General features: G+C 39.2%; 1 protein-coding gene across 1 annotated transcript in view; it reads left to right on the plus strand.

The window, feature by feature from the left end:
• Positions 1-4,575: 4,575 nt before the first annotated feature.
• The window catches only part of camsap3 (calmodulin regulated spectrin-associated protein family, member 3), a 55,256-nt gene continuing 35,708 nt past the window's right edge, over positions 4,576-24,123 (plus strand). Inside the window, exon 1 of the mRNA XM_036567497.1 lies at positions 4,576-5,132. Within this exon, the coding sequence (XP_036423390.1) occupies positions 5,000-5,132 (133 nt within the window). The 5' untranslated portion in view covers positions 4,576-4,999. The remainder of the gene's footprint in view (positions 5,133-24,123) is intronic.

Raw genomic sequence — 24,123 nt, forward strand, 5'->3', positions numbered from 1 at the left:
AAGTTACTTCGTCCACAACAACAGCGAAAAGCTTAAGCACAGCAAGAATGAAGAAAAAATGTCATGTTCCCTGTAATTAGATTAAAATAGTTACGAGAGCTAATCCTCTTAATGCAGTTACTGCGGTGCTGCCTTTGGCGAGGTCCCTCCAGACTCTCAGGGGACATGTGATGTGGACTTACAGAGGACTTTGATTTCTTTCAGTTTAGTCCAAGAGGCACAGCCAGAGTTGATATACAGCTTGCTAACTTTTTAAAGCTAAAGGTCCTGGGTCCAGTAGAGGTCTGACTTTTATAGTGGCTATGGAAAACTTTAATTACAAGGTCATATTTCTCTATCAGAAGAAGAGTATTCGTACAATCCAATGCCTTCAAAAAGAAAAAAAAGGCTGCTTCAGTCTGAATATTATTGTTAAATATGACGGAGAGCAGATGACAGTCATGGTCATAATTTCTAACCTACTTTATATCATTAAAATTACACACCAGAGTTTGTCAACGATGTCAAACTCAGTAGGCCAGAGCTTTGCAGAGATGAGTATTGTGCCCTCCTTTAACACATCCAATTCAATTAATAAGGGCTTTGGGAATTAGCCCATGGGATGATTCAGCTGTGCTAAATGAGATGGACTGTCAAACACAGGCCAAACCCTCAAATGGCTCTTTATAGGACATGTAGGTCCAAACTGTAGTACTTTTTTTAAACATGCCAACTTTGACTCACCACTCAGATTTTATGTCACACCTACGTTACACACGTGGCCACTCACAATACAAGGGGGGGGGGGCTGATTTTTCAGTTGAAACACACTCGCCCTAGGTTATCCTCAGTATGTTAACCGTGCAAATAGGCCTGTCAGAATTATTACAACATAATTGCCTAATCGCAGTTATTTCAGATGATTGTAATCATCATTTTCCACATTTGATTTCACAATGATATATTATTTGGGTGTGGTGGGTGAGGGCAAATAAATGTAAATAAAAGTAAGCGGTAAATACGTTCATTGAGACATGGCGCCAAGTAATGTTTGTTTATTTGCTGGCTGTTATTTCTGATGTTTTTGCAGAATTTGTTTTTTGCTTATATTTTCACTCTTAAGAAAACATATAAGCTTTGCCAGACCCTACAAATGGTTCTGTGTAACTCAAACATTGGTGTGAAGGTGTGTGCATGTGTGTAGTATACCCTCTTTGAAAAGATGGTTCTTCAAGGGTTCTTTGGTAAAGAAAATGGTTCTGTACAGAAGGAACCCTTCGGATGATTAAAGGGTTCTTTGCAACAGATTAATGGAGACTGTGCTGTAGATGGTTCTATATAGCAACTTTTTGAAAAGGGCTCTATTGTTGCAAGCTTGACAAAAAGATGGTTCTTCAAGGGTTTTTTAGTAAAGAAAATCATGAAAGAACCCTTTCCATGATTAAAGGGTTCTTTGCATCATGCAAGGGTCTTCAGGGTCTTCAAGGGTCTTCAGATTGATGGTTCTATATAGAATCTTTTCAGAAAGGGTTCTTCTATTGTTACAATGTCAGGCTTTTTACAATAGAAGAACTATTTTAGGTGCTATACATAACCCTTTTTCAAAAAGGTTCTATATAGCACCATCTACAGCACATTCTCCATCAGTCTGAAGAACCTAAAATTATTCTTTGAGTGTTCGTGATTCTATATATAACCATTTTCTTTACTAAAGAACCCTTGACGAATCATCACTTTTAAGAGTGTAACCATAGTAGAACCTTTTTTGTGCTATGTAGAACCATCTGCAGCACATTGTCCATCAGTCTGAAGAAGTCTTTCATGATGCAAAGAACCCTTTAATCATGCAAAGGGTTCTTTCAGTGTTCATGGTTCTATGTAGAACTATTTTCTTTACTGAAGAAGAACCATCTTTTTAAGTGTCTACCAATTCGACAGCACTACCAGTAATATCTTCTTAGTAAACACACAAAGCAAGATTGCTAATAAGCCAATTTGGACTTGTATAGAAGAATCGAATTAACATAAACAATTAAATCATTAATCACAATTTTTATATGCCAACTGATCGTCAGGTAAAATTTAATGATCATGACGGCTCTACATGCAAGCTTTGTAATGCAGAACCATTTTTTTTTGTTCAAACATAACGTATATACATTTTGTGAATAACTGATTTGTCGTGCTCAAAGTTTTGCTTTGAAGCCATGGTATACTTCCCTTATTGGTGTTAGCCATGTAGCTTGGTAAAGTAATGAATCTGTATCAGCGGTCATGTATAACAGATGGAGTAGTTTGCCACTTAAAGCCCTGCAAATTCAATGTTATGCTATGGCTAATGCTGCTTTTATAACCAAGTAGGAACAGGGAAGTTTCCATCTTTCAAATAGGAGTTCATTTGAACAGCCATCCAACTCATAATTCCCATTAATAAGTAATAAGTCTTGAGTTTCTGAAGAGCTCTGACTTCACCAAGTTGCTGTTCCTTGACATCACTACAACATGGCTCACACTTAGAACAAGAAATAATAGCGTATTTCAACTTTTGAGTTCCTTCTTTGCAAACTTCAATTATTCTGTGCAAGATTTTTACTCAAACTGTGCTCTTGCATTTCAGTTTTGCAACTGTATTAGTGGTGAATTTCCATAGCCTACACTCTTAAAAAAGATGGTGCTTCACAGGTTCTTCAGTAAAGAAAATGGACATGCAAAGAACCCTTTGTACGACTAAAAGTACAACTTCTTTGCATTACGAAAGGGTTCTTCAGGCTGATGGAGAATGCGTTGCTTTTTTGAAAATTATTCTATATAGCACCCAAACGGGTTCTTCTATTGTTACAGTGTCAAGCTTGTAACAATAGAAGAACCCTTTTCAAAACGTTTCTATATGTAGAATCGTCTGTAGCACAGTCATGCACATTTTCCATCGATCTGAAGAACCTTTTCATGATGCAAAGAATCTTTAATCATGCAAAGGGTTCTTTGAGTGTCCATAGTTCTGTATAGAACCATTTTCTTTACTAAAGAAACCTTGAAGCACCATCTTTTTTAAAAGTATACATCACTTATTAAATAAATCAAGCCCTAACCAAATAACTCCCCTGGAAAAACCAGCATAGACCAGCATTGTGTATGGGATGCTGGTATGCTGGTCAGCGCAACCAAACCAGCACTAGCATACTGTGAGCACCCATTTTGTCCAACCTCAAATAGTGAGTTGTATGAACACTTTGAGGTGGACAGCTGGACGCTTTGAAAAGTTTTCAGTTGTCATGAACAAAGCATTTTAACCAGTTAATAGAGTTGATAAAGTAATGGATCACTCACTAAAGTGGGATCCCACGAGCGGAAATGGTAAGGCCGAGTGAAGGAGGGCTTGTTAAAACTGGTATTGAGATGGGTGTTGAGTTTACTATTTAAGTGGAGACGTCAGCCTTCCATGACCTCTGTATGCACTATATAGGAAGAAAACTGTGTAGGGGACTCCATTTACGATTCAGCGATTGGAGCCCTACTGGATTGGAGTCCCTGGTTCAAACCGTGAAATTGACACAAGACTGTGTGTTTCACATCTGTAACTCCTTAAGCTTGGCCAGGCCCATGCTCAAAACTGTACTGTACATGTACTTACATTTCCAGCATATGTCTTATGACAAGTATGCAGCAAACAGGCTAGATTTTGGACTGAATCCCAAATTGCTGCCTGTTGGGACATTTATGGATGGTTTCCTACACTGTTAGAAATCAAGGTACAAACAATGTAAATGTTCCCTCAACAGGGTTTTAATGTCTAACTATGTACCTTAAATAAGTTTTTCCAGGTGAAAAGTACATATTTGTACCTTTTCATGACCTAATGGTTTAAAACAGAACAATAAAATAAAAGGCCGGGAGACGAGACAGGGTGTGTGGAGTGAATATAACTTAGAAAATGGATTTTCAGTGGATTATGGTACAATTATGTTCCCTGACTAAAGGTACTGTGATGTACCCTTGAGGGTCCCACCCCAGTGACAGTTTTATACCTGACTGAGCATAAACATGTCCAGGAAATGTTCATGTTTGGGTGTAAAAGCCATTATTTCATGCTCTTTGTAGTGAGGAGCCATTTGAGAATCAGCCCTAAACACCAACTGGAACTGAATTTTTGAGAACAAACTCTGAAAACCTTGTTTATGTCTTTATCCAGTGAAACTATTCTAAATTATTAATGCTTTTCATCTTCAGAAAAAGAACACAAGGTTCATGAAGGACTCCTGAGTTGGTGCTCTGATCTCAGATCAGGTTCGTCCATATTTATGATGAGACTGACCGCAGATCAGCGCCACTGCTGAGGTGGTTTGTGAACGCCAGCCTTGTGAGCGAAGTCAGTCCACTGCTGACTAAGACTGCTCTTTTCCTCCTCCCATTAGAATACAGCAGGTTACACCTGTGGCACTGCACCTGTTTGGAAAACGCCTCTCTGCTACCTGCTGTTGGCGTTCAGAGGGTTAATCCCGCCCCCTCCTTACGCAGGTTCGCCTGTCCCGCGCGCTGATTGGTCGGCGGCGGGATGATTGACAGGCGTGCGGAGCACCTGGAAATCAGTCAGCGCAGCGATTCGCCCAGAAACGCAGCACGATGCGGACTCTGAAACGGGGTCAAAAAATACACCATTATCTGGAAAGTCGCTGAACAACCGCACCTCTGTGGGACCCCCACAGTCGTCCCGGTGTGTCCGCTGCCCGTTTGGATGTCTGAAAAGAAGAGAAAGAGGGAATATTTTTCTCAGAGGAACCACTTTTTCCCAGGCTAGGCTACTCGTTTCGTTTTTTTCCTGTGGGGAAAAGAAGCAGAGGAGGAGGAGAAGGAGAAGGAGAGGGAGGAGGAGGAGGACGCCACCCGAGAGCTAACCGTATTTCAGCAGACTGAATGAGGTGGGAATACTGAAAGGATGACTGCTTGATTTATTTCCCGGTTTCTACCATTTCTACGGCTCTACCTCGCCTTTTCCCCCCTCCAACCTTCCTCCGGACTCGCTATGGTGGACTCGAGTGCGATGAGGAAGACTTTCGTGGTCCCGGACATAAAGCCTTTGGATCAGTACGATTTCAGCAGAGCCAGGATCTGCTGCAGTGTGGGCTGGCTGCTGGCGAAATCCTACGGCAATGCAGGTACGGATATAACTGGGAGAAACCTAGGAAATGTGTCGCTTTCCTCCCTCACATAGAAAAGCACAGCACTGTTTCACTGTTTCTACTCCCTTCAGCATCTGAGTGCTGTTGTTCTCTCGCCCTGCCATCAAAAAGCATGAAGGTGAACAGCCGGGCTGTGAACTCAGCGCTTTTTGAAGGGGGGCACACAAAGAGCACATGTGTGGAGTGGAGAGCTATTCATGTTAACCGTTCTCTGTCTTTCTATCCACAGCATAATGCTAAAGGCCTCCTCACTATAGAAAATACCTCAGTGCTACATGTCTATAACGGTCATTTTAGAGCTCAGTGAATATCATGTGGTTGCCACTTACCATACAAAAGTGACTACTGCTTTTCTGTTGACTTGTGTGATGCTGATATGGTGATATTGATGAATGAATGAGTGAATGATGACCTAGGGAATGAGGCATTGCAGCAGTGTGCCGGTGCTGCCTATTTTCCATTACAGTAGACAATAGGTAGTCAATTCCTGCATGCTGTGGGATTATTTTTTTACTTAAATGTAAATGAGTGTTATTGTGGGAGCTGGCTCTGTGAGCCTTGGCCTGTCAGTGAGGCGAGCACACACCCACCTACACTGATCCTTTTGTTAATGCAGCCACATCACGGTTTCTAATGGGAGTCTCACTGCTTCTGAGAGTGTGGTGGGAGCGCACCACTTCTTTGATGCAGTTTCAGGTTTTCATTTGGCAGGTTATGCTTCTGTCTGACTGGGACTTGAAAGTTTTTTCCCCCTCCACTGTGACCACCTTGGGACCCTACACCTTTCAAGGGGAATTCCACCATTTTGTGCAAATTTTATGAATAATGCAGCGGCTGAGATGTAAACAAAATCATTCGATGTGGCTTGATGTGAGGCGGTTCTTTGTTGAGAAACTTGTTCGGATTTTCTTACGGGGTCACAATGTCTGCAACACAAATACAGCCATTTTATTCACTATTCAAACCCACCAGTGAGTCTACATGTGTCTTCTGAGTTTTTATATGTAATGGTGGTGGTAAAGTGCTGGTAAATCTGAAAAAAAATGTCTTCTTTAGGGACTGTTTTGCCTTACAGCTCCCTGCGTGTTCCATGAAGGGACTAAAGAAATACATTTTAGCTCAAAAGCTTATTTTATACCTAGTGTGAAAATGTCACACATTCATATTTATAACGATTTCATGTGATTACTTTCTGTGAGGTAGCTTTTAGAGGCATTGAACTCTTCAGACGTCTGCTTCCCATCACCACCTCTGTGAACAAGTCTGACTCGGCAAGTTTCTCTAGAACGGAGCATTCCACATCAAACCACCCGAATGGTTTGTTTATGCCTTGACCATTTCATTATGGAGAAAATGTGAAAATCAGTGGGATTTCTCTTTAACACACAAATCTACAGAGAAACTTGTGTACCATGTAAATGTAACAAAGAAGTCATGATCCCTAGACATTTGTTTTTCTGGCTCAGGGTTGTTGGGAGTTGGATTAGGGCAAGTAAATGTTCTAAGGCCTGTTGTTGTTGTTGTTGTTGTTGTTGGCTGGCTTGTTGTACAACAGCAATGGCTTAACAACAAGTTCTGATGTTTCCAGTGTTTTTGAAAGGGGCTGCATGATGACATTAGAATCATCATTGTCAATATCAGAATATATTTGCTTTAAATATGGTGTATTGTGGACTATAGGTTGAGGGTGTGTGTGTGTGTGTGTGTGTGTGTGTGTATATATATATATATCCCCACTGCCCACTACTAATATAATATAAATAAATGACAACAGAAATTAAAAACATGAATTAACACATGATTAAAACAATAGTTTTAAAAATCACTACATTAAAATCAAATTCTAAATTAAATTAAGATAGGTTAAAAATCTAATTAAAACTAAAAAGTTAGATTAGGGGGAAAAAAGGTGCTGTTACAGAGGAAAAGGGTCTAAAAACGGCAACAGTGTTTTAAACTGCGCTGAAATCCTGCTCAAATAGGAGCGTTTTGAGCCTGGATTTAAAAACCTCTAGACTAAATGTCTGTTGATACTGAAATGATTCTAATATCATCGTATATCCCTAGTTTATTTATTTTCTATCGGCAGATATGTACATGAAAAATATCAGCATATCAGCATTGGCACAAATTACCGTATCTGTGTCCCATGTCTTTTCCCCCCCAAGCTAAGAGTTGCAGTGAAGGATAGACCCCGGGCTTTGCTATAGTAAGCTGACGTTGAAAATTTAACTTGCTTACTGTAGAAGAAAAATGAGCCAACACGTGTGTTGTTGTGTGTGTTTATTTTATCTCTCTTCTCTTTCTTCCCCTGTTCCCTGTCCCATGGTGCACCTAATGAGCCGCTTTTAATTCACTTATTACTCTGCATTCCTGTACTCGCTTTGCCTTAGTTTTCGTTGGCTAGTGTACAAAACAGCAGCCCAGACTAAAGGCAAGCGGACACAGTGCAGACATTGAGTTAAGCACAGTAAAACCATCACTGATGTGTTACGGTAGATCAAGGTCTGCACATGTACTGTCAGTTTATGACTTCTATGTCAGTAACTGTCTCATTGTTTTATCGGAATATCTTAGCTCTTAGTTCAACAGATGAAAACAAACAAGTCCCTCCAGTGGAGTACTTGAGTTAGACCTGGGAGGGACACAAACTGAGTTGTACTTTATCAGCTTGGCCAATGTGTCGTTAGTTATGCAAGCAGTAGGCTCTAGCTCTGTTTGTTTTCGCTCTCTCTTTGCATCAATGGCCAGGCTGCTTGACCACACCCTCTGGTCAAAGTCACCCTCCCTGGAACGCACGCTGAAACTGAAGGGGGGGGCTGAAGCAGAGCAGATTAAGCGAGCTTGGCTGGAGTGAGGATTTCGCTACGTGTGGGCATGCCTGTATGGGAGCGTGTTTGTGTATGTATACGACCCTACAGCGACAAGATCCTGCTGAGCCAGGACTGCACTTATCTTCCTGTCTGACTTTGATGACATCATCAGTTCTCCTCTCTGAACCTGGACTGTGTAGTGAGCTCCAGTCCTGCTGTTTTGTCCTGTGCTGTCACTGCCCCTGTCACTGCCCCTGTCACTGCCCCTGTCACTGCTACACTGTTTATGGCATATTTAGTTAGAAAATTGGCAGCTGCCTAACCCGAGTAAGCCTACACCTAAAATGCCCTGAATGATCTACTTATTAGTGGATTTTGTTAAGTAAATATGATCCTGCTGGATGTGTTTCAGGAAGTAAATGGATATTTTGGCCCAGTAGTGCATTTCCACCTCAGTGATGCTTCATGTGACTTCAGCAACACCATTAATTTATTAATCAGTACTCCTACTTTCATAAGTGAGGCAAGTTGTAACTTGTCCCCTGTACAGTTTATGCTTTTTGTGTTTAAGATGAACATGTTGAGTATATAGTCGTATAAAAAAAACGTTTGAACACTGTCATATGACATGTTCTATTGATTTTCTAAGTGAAAGTAACACATCCTCTACATGGCATTCACATATGGCATTTTATACAGCTTTCTGTGCAAATTTCTCTTTATTTTATTAAGTTTACCTTATAAAACATAATTTAAAATGTGATGAATATAAATAAATTGTAGCTGGATTAGCTTAGATGCAAGGCATCCATGTCACTTCACCTAATATCAGCTACAGCTACACTACTTTACATGTGGCATTTGAAGATAACGATACCTGAAAAATTCATTCAGGGGAGCACTTTACATCAAGAAAAGTACTTAAAATACTCAATACTCAAAAAATATTCAGAATACACAGAAGTTATTATAAAAGGTTTGTATATCACAGAGGCACAACAAGTTTAATGAACAATATCTAAGAATAGTGATACTTATTTGAATCCCACTGGTCTCTGGTGAGGATGACACCAAAACCTGGATGCTCAGAGTCTCAGACTTGTTTGTTGTAGTTCTGGCAGTGGATACAGAAATCCATAAAAACTGTATTTGAATGAGAGGACTACAAACATGGCTATTCAAGTACATGTGGCAAGTCAGGTTCATGTGTATTCAAGTACACACACAGAAATAGCAGTGAGTATTCTAAGCCTGCTGTTCTGACCAGTCACAGTACAGATATTTTCATTATATATGCGTCACGATACTAAGTTTTTCCTGATTTCATAAGTTTTAACAGATAAAAAGCTATCAAAACCTATGGAGTTCTTATTAATGGCTGACATACTGTGCTGTACTAAATCCTGGTAAACAAGACTAATTATGCTCTGTTTATAATGATAAATGCGGTTTGTCAGTGCTGATGGTATTCATAATACAAAAAGGAATCAGTATTGTCATATTGCCCCCTCCCAACATTCAATATCAATGTCCCATTAGTGTGTAAATACACCGATCAGGCGTAACATTATGACCACCTCCTTGTTTCTACACTCATTGTCCATTTTATGAGCTCCACTTACTATATAGGTGCACTTTGTAGTTCTACAATTACAGACTGTAGTCCATCTGTTTCTCTGCATACTTTGTTAGACCCTTTTTACCCTGTTCTTCAGTGATTAGGACCCCCATGGACCCTCACAGAGCAGGTACTATTTGGGTGGTAGTTCCTCCATTCACATATGTGTATTCAAAGTATTTTTAAAAACAAGATTAGCTTGTATTACTGTTATAAAAGTATGCAAACTGGTGACTGTTTAGCAGCTTAGCAGTCTCTGGCTGGCATAAGAACGTAAAGCCATCAAAATCCTCAGAAATTAGCATTTCTGGTCATTTTACATGTATCTTTTTGTTGTAAATCTCTGAAACGCAGTCTCAATATCCGTGTATAATATTTGTGATGTTTTATGTACCATAAACAGCCGTAAATCAGTTTTACATGAACATTTTCCAACCTTTCTTTATCCCTTACAGTTAAACAAGCTGCTTTTTTTGCCACCTAGTTTAGCTTAGTTTCCAGATATGGATTTAAAACTTGCTTGGAAAAAGTGAAAAGTTTGGCGCTCCCTTATACGGTCCCTTTAACATTGGTTTATTTTATCGAGTACTTTAACGGCCAGACCCTCATTTGCTTAATTACTATCTAGTTCTGAGTACGTTCTGTGAGTAATCAGTAGACACTACAGGCCTTCGCCCATGGCCGTGCAGATAGTGGCACTGGTAACGCAGCGGCTCGGCTCCACCATGGCCTTGAGTGTCTGTGCTGAACCCAAATGCTGAAGAGTGAGTCTACAAGTCTCTCTTAACTCCAGCACTTAAGAGCACACCATGCTGTTAATTGCTACCTGTATTATCTGAGCACTTTCTTAGCATGTGGGTGTTCTTTTCCTTTCTGTGTGGGCTGTATTTACTCTGTATGAAGTCAGATCTGTTGAGGCGTAGTCCCTGTGTGCTTTGTCCTAATTGATGGATCTAAATCTATTTACTGCCCCCCAACCATTCCTATTTCTGCACAATGGAAGGTGCTGTTGCTTGGCAGTCTCACTCAGTCTCCTTCTCTGTGCGTCTAGAGTTAAAATCCAAATGATGAAGAATAACCCTAACTGTAATTGTTACTTGGCTCGGCTTGAACGAAGCTCAGCTCACTTATGGATGGAAGATGATTCTACTGTCCAGCACTGAGACATAGTGCCTGTTTATGTCTTGCTATGTGTGTCTGGATCATATCGGAATAAACTTTGGCCAGATTCCATTTACTCTTTTTACTAAAATGCGTCCCCAGTTTGAATAGATAAGATTAGAACACGTCAACACACTTGTTTCCAGTTTATCTTTGTTTTTTTTCCACAATATAAGCTCAGCTTGGGTGCATTCATCAGCCTGGGGTGTAAGAAGGCTCCTGGTTTGGTGAACTCCAGCCTTACTTATCCGCATCTTTCATTCTGTTGTTTATTCTCTCACCTGCTAATCAATTGAGAGACACATTTCTGCTCATGTAATTGTTTACAGATATCAGCAAAGCATTCTGTTTACACTTGTTGCGAATGCGTTCAAGATCCATCTCTGACCATCTCCAAATGTGGATTGAACGATCTGATCACAGTCCCCTCGCAGTGTGTCCTGGATGTGCTTACACCTGGCTTTTTATGGGTTCAAGTGAAATACGAACATGATCCGATCACCGAAAACACATGTTAATGCATGGGTGTCAAACTCAACTAGAAAAAGGGCCATATTAAAAAAACTCATCGAATCTTTGGGCCAGAGAAAAAAAATGTTTTCATTTCATTTTTAATTAATGTTGCGCTGTAACCCGAACTGGCCATTTTTATTTAAAATATGCAAAAAGCATCAACAGTAAAATATAGACACTTGAAGTAGACCTTGAAATATTACATGGACCCTTGAAATATATTTAAAATTTAAATGTCCCCAGAAGCTCAGTCTTTTAAACCTACCTATGTGCTTGAACTAGACATCTGACATCCTTTCTCTGCTGCAAGTTCGTTAAGACTTAGGCTCTATTTCTGAGTTGCTGAGCTAATGTTAGGTGTTTATATTGGTTGAACTGCATCTGAAATGCTTTTTGTGATATGACTGGTGTAGAGTTGCACAGAATTGTTTAGAATTGAGGTGTAACCGCTGTCCCGTCGATTGTTTTTGGGGTAGGAGAGTCGGAGCACATTATATTGCAGTGCATGCTGGGGACTGTTGTGCAACACATTGTGAAACAGGCCAATATTAATAGAGAATTAAAATACTTTTGCAGGCTGGATAGGATTGTGTGGTGGGCCTGGTCTGGCACGTGGGCCTTGTGTTTGACACTTGGGTGTTAATGCAAGGTGTAAATAGGCAACCAGGACTAAACATAAGAAGTGCAACCACTTATCCCCCTCCTCCCCACTGACCACGCTTTTTGGGAGAATGAATTCCTCTGATAAAGCTCCCTTTGGTCTTTAGGGGTGGGCAGAATTTTAAGAAGTAAACAATTTTAAAAACCAATCATAATTCCAATAACATTGGAATGTTGTAAGTGGATAAAATTTGATGTGGTCAAAAATAAACTTGGTGTTTTAGTTAAACTCTGCTCAGTACTACACCAAAGAAGCAAGAGTGCTGGCTAGAGTACCAAGGGTTTACCTCTCAGCCTGAAAAATACATATCTAGGGAAACCAAGACAGGTTGCCCATTATCCATTATGGCACTTGCAAAAATGAATGAGGGCTATGCAAATCTCCAAAAAGTATAACCACCAACACATTAGTGTCTATTAAAAAATGATGTTCAGAGGAATAAAGTGTGTGTGTATCTTTAAAATGTGTGTGTGTGTGTGTGTGTGTGTGTTTTGTTTTTTTTTAAACACAGTATTGTGTTGTTGTGAACTGTGATAAAAGGTAATTCTTATATTGGCACATGCCTATGGCCCACCTTAACTGTCACTATTGTTTGGATCGCCCAGCAGGAAGCTGGTTTCTCTGGCCCTGCCCCAGCACTCAGCTGGAAGCTCGTTGGTATGATTAGTCATCTGTGTCCCAGTGGTGTGTCACCATGATGAGTCAGCAGGTCAGGAGGGTGCAAGGATGACGGTGTGAGAGGAGTGTTGTCGGACAATCCCTTTAAAATCCCTGACAATTTGAGTGTCTACTGTTTAAAGGATCCAGGCGTTTTGCTCTCTCCACAAAGTGTTTCAGCAAATGCCCCTCCTCCCCATGCCCTCCTTTGTTTTGTCAGGCTTACCTTATTTATGATGAGGTCCAGTGGGGGTGGATTTCATTTAAATAAGAGCTTAAACATGGCCCAGGCTGCCCTGGGGTGTATTTCACCAAGCAGGATTTCTCAGTAAGCTTGATAATTAAGCCTGAAGTGAGAATTGTTTGTGATGGTCCTGTAACGTCCAGCTATTGGACAGGCTTGACTTTGGGCTGAAGTTGTCTGGCAGACTGAAATCTTGCTTTTTGAAATATCCTTCAGGACTCCAAGCCAATATAATTAAACATGTTCATACATTGTGATTGATAATTATTAACAACTACTTTTGAAATATTCTTGAACTGTAAAACTTCAGTGTTTTAAAGGCAGAATGTCAAAGAAACATTTTGGGAAGGGAAAAATAACTCCTGGAAGGATAATTGACCCTTGGCAAAATTACAATTTGACAAGCCTCTCAGTCAATCACAGTCGTCTCTGAGCTTTTTTTCCTCTGTCAAGTGAAGGGAAAACTCTTTTCAAAACTCCTCAGAACAAACCTGCAGTGAGAACATTGGTGGCAATGAATTAGTCAGAATAATTTAAAGACCTCACAGCTCAAAGTCAAAACTAATAACAGGCTGACATGAGTTTTTAAAGTAGGCTGAACTTCTTTAAACATCTGGGTCACTGTATTTATTAATGCACATTTTAATGATATCTAACAATGTTGAGATTAGTTATCAAAATTCATTAAGTTAGCTTTTACTGTAGCTTCTGACAGTTAGCTTGATAAATCAGTCGGATTAAACTGGACTGTACAGCGCACAGGGGAGAATGGTATGTTTAAAATGAACAATTAACATTCTGTGTAAAGAGATGTTAATGCCCTTGTACACTTCATTGTGTATTTTTTTTGTTGAAAGATTTTACATAAAGAATAACAAATCCTGCCTTGCATTAGCTTTAACATGAGTTCCTCTGAAGGGACACCTTTCTTGTCTTAAACTGAGTCCTTATTAGACATGAAAACCTACCACTTTAACATCTGGTTGCTAACAGATTCCCTGGTTTAATTAATGTAAACACATCTTTTAGCTTCTAAAACTTCCTTTGTACTGTTGAACTTTCCAGTAAAAGCCCAGAAAAGAATCTATTCCCAACTATTCTTCCTTTAGTTTTAAAGGGCCCATATCATGTGTTTTTCTTGTATATTTTCCTTGACTTATGAGATTAATGTGGTTTTCTTACCAAAAACAGCCCTAATTCATGTTTACATGACTGTTTTCCAGCCTCTCTTTGTGCCTGAGAATTAAACAGGCTGTTTTTGTGACTGTGGCTTTAAGACTAAAATGTGTATATGACCTCCAAGGCCTTATTAATGGCCTCATTTTAAACACAAAAAGATGTTTGGGCTGAAACACTAAGTATAAATGGAAGGAGCTGAACTGCTGTCGCCTGAATAAGTGGATATATTTAAATGTGTTCATATCTGTGACATTACAGAAACGGTGAATTCAAAACAGACTGTGTTTGCAGCTTAGTTACAGTATAAAGACTGTATGGAATAGGGCAGAATGGTATGTTTTAAAACTTTAACAATCTTTATATATTACATCAAACTGTTTTATTTCAGAAAAAAAACTGTTTTCCATGATATGGGACCTTTTAAGACAAAGGGACCCCCACAACAAGGTTATAAAGGGCAGTTAAGTGTCATCTTCTGTTCACCATCTGGGTTAAAGGATGTGACATAAAGCAGGCCTGCGTGAACTCGTGGTCAGTCTCTCTGAGCTGTATTGGAAGATGTGGTGCAGCTATGCAAGTGTTTACACACAGATGTTAAAGGAACTGAGCTGTCAGTACCACATGCTTGTATCCCTTTTTCCTCAACATGGGGTGTAAATTGGTTCCCTGTGAGAAGCAGCTAAAACCAAAAAGCTTAAACAGAACACTGTTGCTTAATCTGAGCATCTTTTAAAGGTATTAGGTCAAAGGTTATGCTACTGGCATAAAATACAAGACAGAACAAAAAAACACTGGAGAAAAAAATATTTTGATGTATTTGCTCATATCAGAAATATATATGAGATACATGTGCTAAAGAAGTTTAAATATGCCGTTTTTGAGATGTTGAATATACGTGCATATACAGACATATGCAAAAGTTTAAACACCCTTGGTCAAATGACACGTTTTGAAAATAAGTTAAAACATCCTTTACAGGGAACAAACTTAAATATGGCATTTTTCTGCAAATTATAGTGCACAGTTTGTATTTATTTGCAGTTTGTTTATTTATTTTATTATTGGGAAAAAAAACATAAAATGTGCCACAACATTTGCACAGGCCACATTTTAGGTTAGCTTTCTTTCCAGCATGTTAAATTCAGCTAAAAATAATAAAATAATAAAGTAATTGTGCATTAAAATGTGCAAAAGTGTCTCCTCTGCAGAGGGCGTGTAAACTTATATTCACTTAGAAAATCAACAAACATTTAACCAGGGGCACCCAAACTTTTGCATGTGCCTGTGTGTCATTATATTGAAATATAAACACATACAGTGCTGTGGAAAGGTTTTAAGCACCTGAGAAAATTACACTGAAAAAGCTATTTGTCTGGACAGTACATGCTCATTTGCGATATTACAATAAATGTCGATATTAATAATACAGTAAATGGGATTTTATGCATGCCACTGTGTTTGTTGAACCCTTTCCAAACCTCACCTCGAGGAAGTGCAGTATTATTTGTAGTTGTCATCCAATACCTGGTTTGGCTAATTAATGCTTATTTAAGTAACATCAGGTGGAACTGAAGAAATCCATGTGATGGCTGGTGGCATCCAGGAGAAATCTAGAACCAAACTTCGTTCTTCAAACACAAGACATTTACTGCTTTTATGAAATTCTTGTTACTGTTTTATTTGCATCTATTTTAATGATATTTCAATTTTCTATCAGGAAAAATGCACTTATTGCCAAAATAAATAGTTTTAAATGTTTAGGTGCCTAAGATTTTTGCACAGTACTGTACGTAGATTAAATACCTAGTAATATCAGTTTTTGTAATATTTGCTTGTTAAAAATGTATGTAAATACATTGCTTGAATAACTTGAAACGTTGAAAAATACATAAACCTTTCCTTTGCTGTCTGATTCTAAAGTCTTTAGAGCAAATCGTTTGGCTTTCTTCTGTTTGTCTCCCTTCAGCACAACAAACTTGTTTTACATATCAAAAAAAATCTGATTGTGCGGACGATAACATCACAGCAGGCTTTTTTTACTTCATAACATAACAAGCGTCGCTCTGTGGCTGACCTCAGATTCCTGCATGTTCCAAAAGGACATTGTGCATTATCAGAAATGGACTAGTCTATTCTTTTTTGTGTGTATGCACACGCGCGTGTGTTTTGTGTTTGAGGTAGCTGCATTCAGGCGGCGCATTAGCAGGAAATTCTGATATGTACTTAAAAGGCCGCGAGGCGCTGTGTGGTTTAGCCGCGTTTTGTTATTTCTTTTCATGTTAGAGCTTTTATATCCACATATATTGAGGTTCATCTTGACTTCATAGAGGGTTCTGAGCCAAAAAGGCCTCCTGCCATCTGACCATTGTGCCAGCGTCCATGGCCCCCAATCAGAATAAAGTGTACTTAACGCTCCACGTTCCCATGACAACCCTCTTGAAACTGAAGCGAAGCCACTGCTCTCAGTTGTGAAGGACTAATTCACATTAAATGTGCACAATAATTACAGAAATCCCTCAACCTTGGGTCTCTCATTGCGTTTCGATTTAATGAGCTGCTGTTAGAGATGGCACGATACCACGATACTTAAACCATGAGTATCGGCTGATACCAACGGTGATATTCTTTTCATTGTAAACACTACCAAGTTTTAAAATGAGCTCTTTTATGTTGGTGCACATCGCTTAAGGTGTCCATCTACAAGTACCTTTTTTTTTTTTTCTCCAGGTAAACTCTCAAAAAAGACACATCACTTAATTTTTTGTACTATTACGTACATTTATTTTTGCTTTTTAGTGACACTTTTGAAATACTACAATACAATGAAAAAACACCACTGCAACACTTATTTCTAGGAAAAATATTGATCTCAGGGATCACGCCCAGTAGGGTGGGCAACATGACAATATCTAACGTTTTCGTGAAAAAATTGTACAATATGTCACAATATGCTTTTCTGAGCATGTTGTGGATGTTATCAGTCTATAACGAACACTGACCAACTGCATGTTTCATTACAAAGACAGCATAAATAGTACTGTGTTAGTTGATTTAGTGCAGCACAGTATATGAAACACTGAATAAAAATTGTTGTATTCAAGGATTTTTCTATTTTATTAAATGTGTTACTACTGGCTTTTTTGTCTGTCCCAGACAAAATCATTATCAGATGTCAGAGAAGATAAATATCGAATAGTGTGAACATTTTCTTAAAATATCATAATATATTTTTATCATATTGCCCACTACTAATGCCCAATCTGGCGACACTGAACAGGTCGCTGGTGCTGTTTGAACATGTCAGTGATGCAGGAAAGCAGAGCATATGGTTTCTTTTAAGTCATTGTCTAAAAAAATGAAAACTCCTGGTCAGTTAAATGTTTTGTTGGTTTTCTAAGTGAAAATGAGTTTCCACACTTAAATATGGCAGATTTGATTAACATATTACAGAACAATGGAGGGTACTCAAACTTTTGCATGTGACTGTTTCATACGACTGAGATCATGGTAGCTAGAAATCAGTCCATAGCAGTGGGACGCTTATTTGTCCTGGGTGGTTTAAGACCGACTGTTTACTTAAAAATAAAAAGGCTGAGCCTCCAGAGAGTCTGATGTGTGGAGCTGATGACTGCATGCTACTGATGACGAACTAAAATTTAGCTTGATAAGCAAACATTTGTTTCCCCACAGAAGGTCTTATAAAAGAGGTGAAAGTATCAGTTATTCAAATAGCTGTGGTGTTTTTGAATATTCTAAGTAGAGAATTTTATTCGTTGCAGCCCTGTTATCGCCCCGATAGTGGTACTGTGTTTTGTATTAGTGCTGTCTTTATGTGAAGAGTTTCTGTTTATCTGTTTATAACAATTTTGAATATAACAGGTTTTTGTATAGAATGAAGGTTGATGTATAATGTATCTCACATTTGTCTTTCCCTAATCAAGGTGGTACTAATCATAGTGTAGCACTGATATTTCCTGCATGTGAAGCCCACTCTAAACAACATATGTAATGAAAAAAGAAAACTCTTGAAAAATGTCTGTAATGCATTTTGGAACAAAACCTTTTATAGACAGGGTTCCTCAGATGTCTGCCGTCGTGCTTGGATACAGCCAGTAGAATTTGGGACATGATTTGAAGTCAGAGAGAGTGATCAATTAGGCACTGTTCCACATGACCAGTGGCAGCAGGGAACCCGTATCCTGTTTGCTGTTGTCTCCTGGAGTCACTATAAAAGCTATCCGTTTGCTTTTTGGAGTCTTGTTTTGCCAACTTTTGGCTGAAGTGATATTCAGGACTGCTCTAATAGTCTGTAGACTAATTTTAGCGCTCAGTCAGCCCTGATGCTTTCTAAATTAAATCAGTCAAATCTCTCAGCCTCAGCCCTTCACCTCCTTCATGATTGAGGTTGACTGGGGTCTGTGTGAGCGCTCTGGTGGTGAGAAAGACAGAGGTTGGTAGTACAGGCCTAGTTCTTCAGGTAATGTGTACATAAGGAGTGCTGTTTGCTGTCACAATAATGTCTTTAGGGGACGTTGAAGGCAGCAGTCAGCTGATCCTGTTTGTGCTTATTTAGTGAGCAAAAACTTTTTTACCCCCCCCCCTCTCTGGTGTGTTACATTGTAAGTTTGTGTATTTGTTTCTGTGTTTCAGCTGATTTTCAGGAGAAATGCTAAAGAGATCCCAGAGATTTAAAGGAAAACCAAAGAACAGAGCTTAACTACAGGGCCTACAAAATGGTCCTGACTTTGTGAGGTGATTCATGTTTTGACTTTAAAACTAATATCTGTCCAGTCAAAATTCAAGCGTCAGTTTAACTCAACAAATTTCGAAGTTGTGTCATTTTTTTAGCTATGAATGTTTTACACTCTAAATTACGTCTTAAATATGGAATTTAATATTACTTACAGAATAACTGAACTGAGCTTAAATATCAATGGAAATGTTATTTTTTTACAAAATTCTGATTTTGTGTAATATTAACATTTTCTGTGAATCCGTGAAGCTATACTGTGGGGTTGAAATCTATTTTATTTTTGTGATATCATTGCTTCTCTGCATACTTTCTTAGCACTCTTTCACTCTGTTCTTTAGTGGTCAGGACCCCCACAGGACCACCACAGATCAGATATTATTTGAGTGGTGGATCATTCTCAGCACTACAGTGACACTGACGTGGTGGTGGTGTGTTAGTGTGTGTTGCGCTGGTATGAGTGGATCAGACACAGCAGTGCTAACACACCACCACCACATCAGTGTTACTGGAGTGCTGAGAATGATCCACCACCCAAATAGTACCTGCTCTGTGGTGGTCCTGACCATAAAAGAACAGGAAAAAAAGGAGCTAACAAAGTATGCAGGTTGTATTTTCTGCTTCTCCTGATTCACGTAATCACAAACATGTTCAGTGACGTTGAGTTCTGGGCTTTGGGGTGGGCAGTCCAGTATTCTGAGAACACCGACAGCATCTCTGCTTGTTTTGATTTGCAAATGATGCTCTTTTTTTGTCTATTTCCTTTTCTCAGTGAGAGCTTCTTGTCATCTACACATCCTTTCAGACCCATAGCGCTGAGTTATGTTCTCACCGTGGAAGGATGGACAGAAACACTTTTTTCAGAGCTTGATTTTTTTTTTTTTTTTCCTTTCTTTGAAAGATGAAAACTTTAATTGCTGTTTATCTGAAGGGGACAGTTTTGGTGGTCTACCAGGTCTTACACAGTTGTTAGGAGTCCTGTTTTCTCTGTGTCTTTAAACATATATATAAAAATAAACCACTTTTTTGGAAATTTTTTCCTTTAAAGTATCTCCTGAACACAAATAACTTAATGGCAATTTTGACTGAAGTTAAACAGATGAAGGGCTGTGACTTTTGTGTGCTACTGTATATACTGTGTGTGTGTGTGTGTGTGTGTGTGTGTGTGTCTTTTTGATGCACCAGTCTGGGCTTCAGAATTCGTCCTAGATTTGCAAAGCCTTCTCTATTTCCAGGTATAACTCTTTCCCTGCTTTTCTCTCAAGGTGTAGCACAGAGCAGTCATTCATTTACTGCCGGTCCCACAGGGAAACAGCTCTATCAGTTCCCCTCATCAGACTCTGCTGAGGCCTTTGCATCCTGCTTTGCATTCTGGGTTTGAGCTCTACATAGGAAGCAGCTGATAGACAGCACATGAACATCAATTTGCACTGTTTATTTTTACAGCTAACATAACAGCTGTTTTATTTTTAAAATGGCATTTTTAAAGTGTTTTAAAGGCTTTTTAAATGTTTCCCAGTTTACTTGATCACAATGATAAAGTGATAACTTATTTATTGTGAATTAGACCTGGTTCTAAAGATGTGGTCTGAATTGGGAATCTACTTCTTGGGGGTTTTGAGCAGGCGTGGGAGTGGGACTGAGAGCAGTGCTTGTTGTCTTTTGCATATTCACTACATTGATTAAAGCTATTGATTGGCCAGTCCTGTTTTGTCGCAACCTGGAAAACCTCTAGATTTCTATGAGCTGAGTCTGTTTCAGTAGGAACCTTTTCCTTGTCCTAGAATGTGTCCTTTCCCTCATCTCAGAACAGGTCCTGCGGCTTTTAATTGCCTCTTTAGCATGTCTGCGAGTGTGGGGACGAGCTGTAGTCACTGTGTGGTTTTGATTGGCCATAAATGCAGCAGAACCTGTTTGCTGTGGGTGTGTGCAGTATATGTTTCAGGTTTGACTTTCACAGGTCTTTGTGTTTGTTTTGGTGCTTGTTTAACCAGAGTTAAACCAAGCTGTGTCATAACTGCTTGAAAACATGTCCTTAGCAGAGCGCTCAGACTAGTGTGACATACACTGATGAGACTGTCTGCAGCTCCAGAATGGGCCATTGTAGCAGAAGCTTTATGTATGTATGTGGGTCATTGCTTCCCTGTTGGTAAAGTGGTTCAGGTTTCATTTTTAGCTGTATTCCTTTGCCCCACAGCCTCAAGAATTGTCTGCCTGTGTGTGTGTGTGTGCCTCTCCAGAACTGTGCCTTTCATTGTAAAGAACATCAAAAACATAGACAAGCTCCTGCACCTGGCTCCTGTTTACACTCTGTATACCAGCTGAAATGTACGTGCTATAGGGTTGGAGCAGTATTAGGTGTGGACAATGATCATCGTAAGCTTTTCTGAGCGTGTTGTGGACATCAGTACTTAGTTACATTGATCAACAGCGTTTTATTACAAATTGAGCATAATTAATCCTGTTTAACTGGATTTAGTGCAGCACAGTATGTGAAATGTTGAATAGAAGTCATTATATTAAAAAAATAAATAAATAAATATTGTATCATGGATTTGTATCATGAAATGTTGTTTTTTTTTACCAGAACGTCCAACACCAGGCTGTATGAAAATTTTCTGTCATGATGTCAGAATCCCTAGTGATCAGTTTTCTGTATTATTGTAATTTAGTTCCAATATGCTGGCAGTTAGGCCTGTCACACTCATGAAGTTTTAGCTGACATTTGTTATAGAAATAACTGCAATTGGCAATGTAGTTGTCTTGTTCATGGTAAAGGTCAAATTGGCTTAATAGCCATCTTGCTTCCTGGATGCTTAGTAGCTAATGTAGGTGGTACTGTCTAATTAATGTGCTCAAATATTTCAGAATCGAGTGTAGTTGAGCAAAGCTTTAATTTTTCTTGAGAGTGAAAATATACACAGATCAGGCATAACATTATGACCACCTCCTTGTTTCATTGTCCATTTTATCAACTTCACTTACTATATAGGTGCACTTTGTAGCTCTACAATTACAGACTGTAGTCCATCTGTTTCTCTGCATACTTTGTTAGCCCCCTTTTACCCTGTTCTTCAGTGGTGGATCATTCTCAGCACTGCAGTAACACTGAGGTGGTGGTGGTGTGTTAGTGTGTGTTGCGCTGGTATGAGTGGATCAGACACACCAGTGCTGCTGGAGTTTTTAAACACTGTGTCCACTCACTGTCCACTCTATTAGACACTTCTACCTTGTCAGTCCACCTTGTAGATGTAAAGTCAGAGACGATAGCTCATCTGCTGCACAGTTTGTGTTGGTCATCCTCTAGTCCTTCATCAGTGGTCACAGGACGCTGTTGGCTGGATATATTTGGTTGGTGGACTATTCTCAGTCCAGCAGTGACACTGAGATGTTTTAAAAACTCCAGCAGCACTGCTGTGCCTGATCCACTCAGACCAGCGCAACACACACTAACCTGTCAAAATTAGTTGGAATTCACACCCATGTTCTTAGATATTTCAGTAGAAATCTGTGCAAATTATTCAGCATGAACTATGAAGAATTCATGAATTTTTTTGGATATAAACTTCGGCCCAGCATGCATTTGACACCATGTATGAATGACGACACAAGTAGCTTGGATGGGTCTACTGTCCATCGTGAAAAAAAAACCCCAAAAAAACTCTAGGTCTGCTATTCAGATTGTGACAATGTAAACATGAACTACAACAGTAGAACCATGTACACAACATATGTATCAAATGTGCATGTATTAACATTAAAAGTGCAACAGCCAAGAGCATCAGGTCAAATGTACATAAATTGGCATTGAATGTGCAACACAACCATGTTTCAACAAAATGTGTGTACATGTAGGAATACTGGCATATGTAAACTAATAAATATCCAAATAAAAAAAAAAAACATGATAATCATATACGGTTATCAGAATGGGTAAACTTTGAAATGGTTTGATTATCATTGGGTTTTATAGCATGATGTACATCTAAAACCAGTAAGCTTCCCACATGTAGTGCTGATCATGTACACTCCCGTCTCTGATGGGACGACGCTCTGGGTGGGTGGTTGAGATGGACTGCTGTGTATCCTGGAGGCTGGAAGTGACGTGGGTGTCACACAGAGAGTCGTCAGTCAGAGACAGAGATGGTGCAGAGGAAGCCCAGATAGACAAAGCTGGAGCCAGCATGTCACGCCTGTCACCCAGAACTGCTCTGCTCTCGTAGGTGGTAGCTGGCCTTCAGGACACATGTGATCATGCTTCGTTTAACCCCTGCTCTGCTCACTCGTTCAGATGATTATTCCACACTGTCCTGCGGCACTAATCCCTTGCCTTTCTCTTTTGTGTCCTTTGTAGGGCTGTCACTATCGATTGCGTTAGTTGTCGAGTAATCTAGCAGTTATTTTGATGATTAGGCAAGAAATGATACACACAATTTATAACAGGAAATATTTCATTATATCATATACTGTACATTATAGGGTTGGGCGATATGACAGTATTTATAGTTATCATGATAAATTACTTCACAATATGTCAATATGCTTCTCTGAGCACATTTTGGACATAATCAGTACTTAAAACACTTTCCAACTACATGTGTGACCACAAAGAGAGCAAAATTATTCCTGTTTAACTGGATTAAGCACAGCACAGTATGTGAAACATAGCTAGCAGTCAATAAAATTTTACACTAGTTATCATCGTGTATGCCTGAATCATCACAAACTTGACAAACTAGTGATGGGTAATATGGTAATATTTCTGCTGTATTGATAAATTACATTGTGGTTTATTACACAGTGTTTTTCTGAACTTATCATGGATGTCAATACTTAAAAATACGGATCAACTGCATGGTTGATTATAAAGAGAGCATAATTGGTTCAGTGCAGCACAGGAAGTAAAAAGTTGAATAAAAAACGTTGTGTACATAGTGTTGATGGTATATTTTTATATGTGGACATGACTGGAGCTTTTTGTGTGTTGCAAATTAGCAAACCTCAGAAAAACCTAATATCGTGATTCATATTGTGTCTTGTCGAAAGATCTTGAAGTATCATGGTGTTTGTATTTTTGTCATATCGCCCACCTCTAACTGAAACCATGTGAAGTAATCTTAAAAAGATTTGCTTGTGTGGCTTCTGACACTCTGTGTTGTTGTCTAGTATATTAACTAGAAAATCCAGCCCAAAAATATGGACAGAATTACAGTGATGTTTCTTAAGCTACATCGTCCCTTCATACATAGTTCTCTTTACATCTTAATACACAAGCTACCCCCCACCCACCCATAAACATCTTGTTACCACAGCTGCAGCATCTGGAGCAACTTTTTTCCCTCTTGCTTCAAGACAGTTTTGATTCCACGCC

This window comes from Colossoma macropomum, unplaced genomic scaffold (assembly GCF_904425465.1).
Source record: "Colossoma macropomum unplaced genomic scaffold, Colossoma_macropomum, whole genome shotgun sequence".
NCBI classification, from domain to species: domain Eukaryota; kingdom Metazoa; phylum Chordata; class Actinopteri; order Characiformes; family Serrasalmidae; genus Colossoma; species Colossoma macropomum.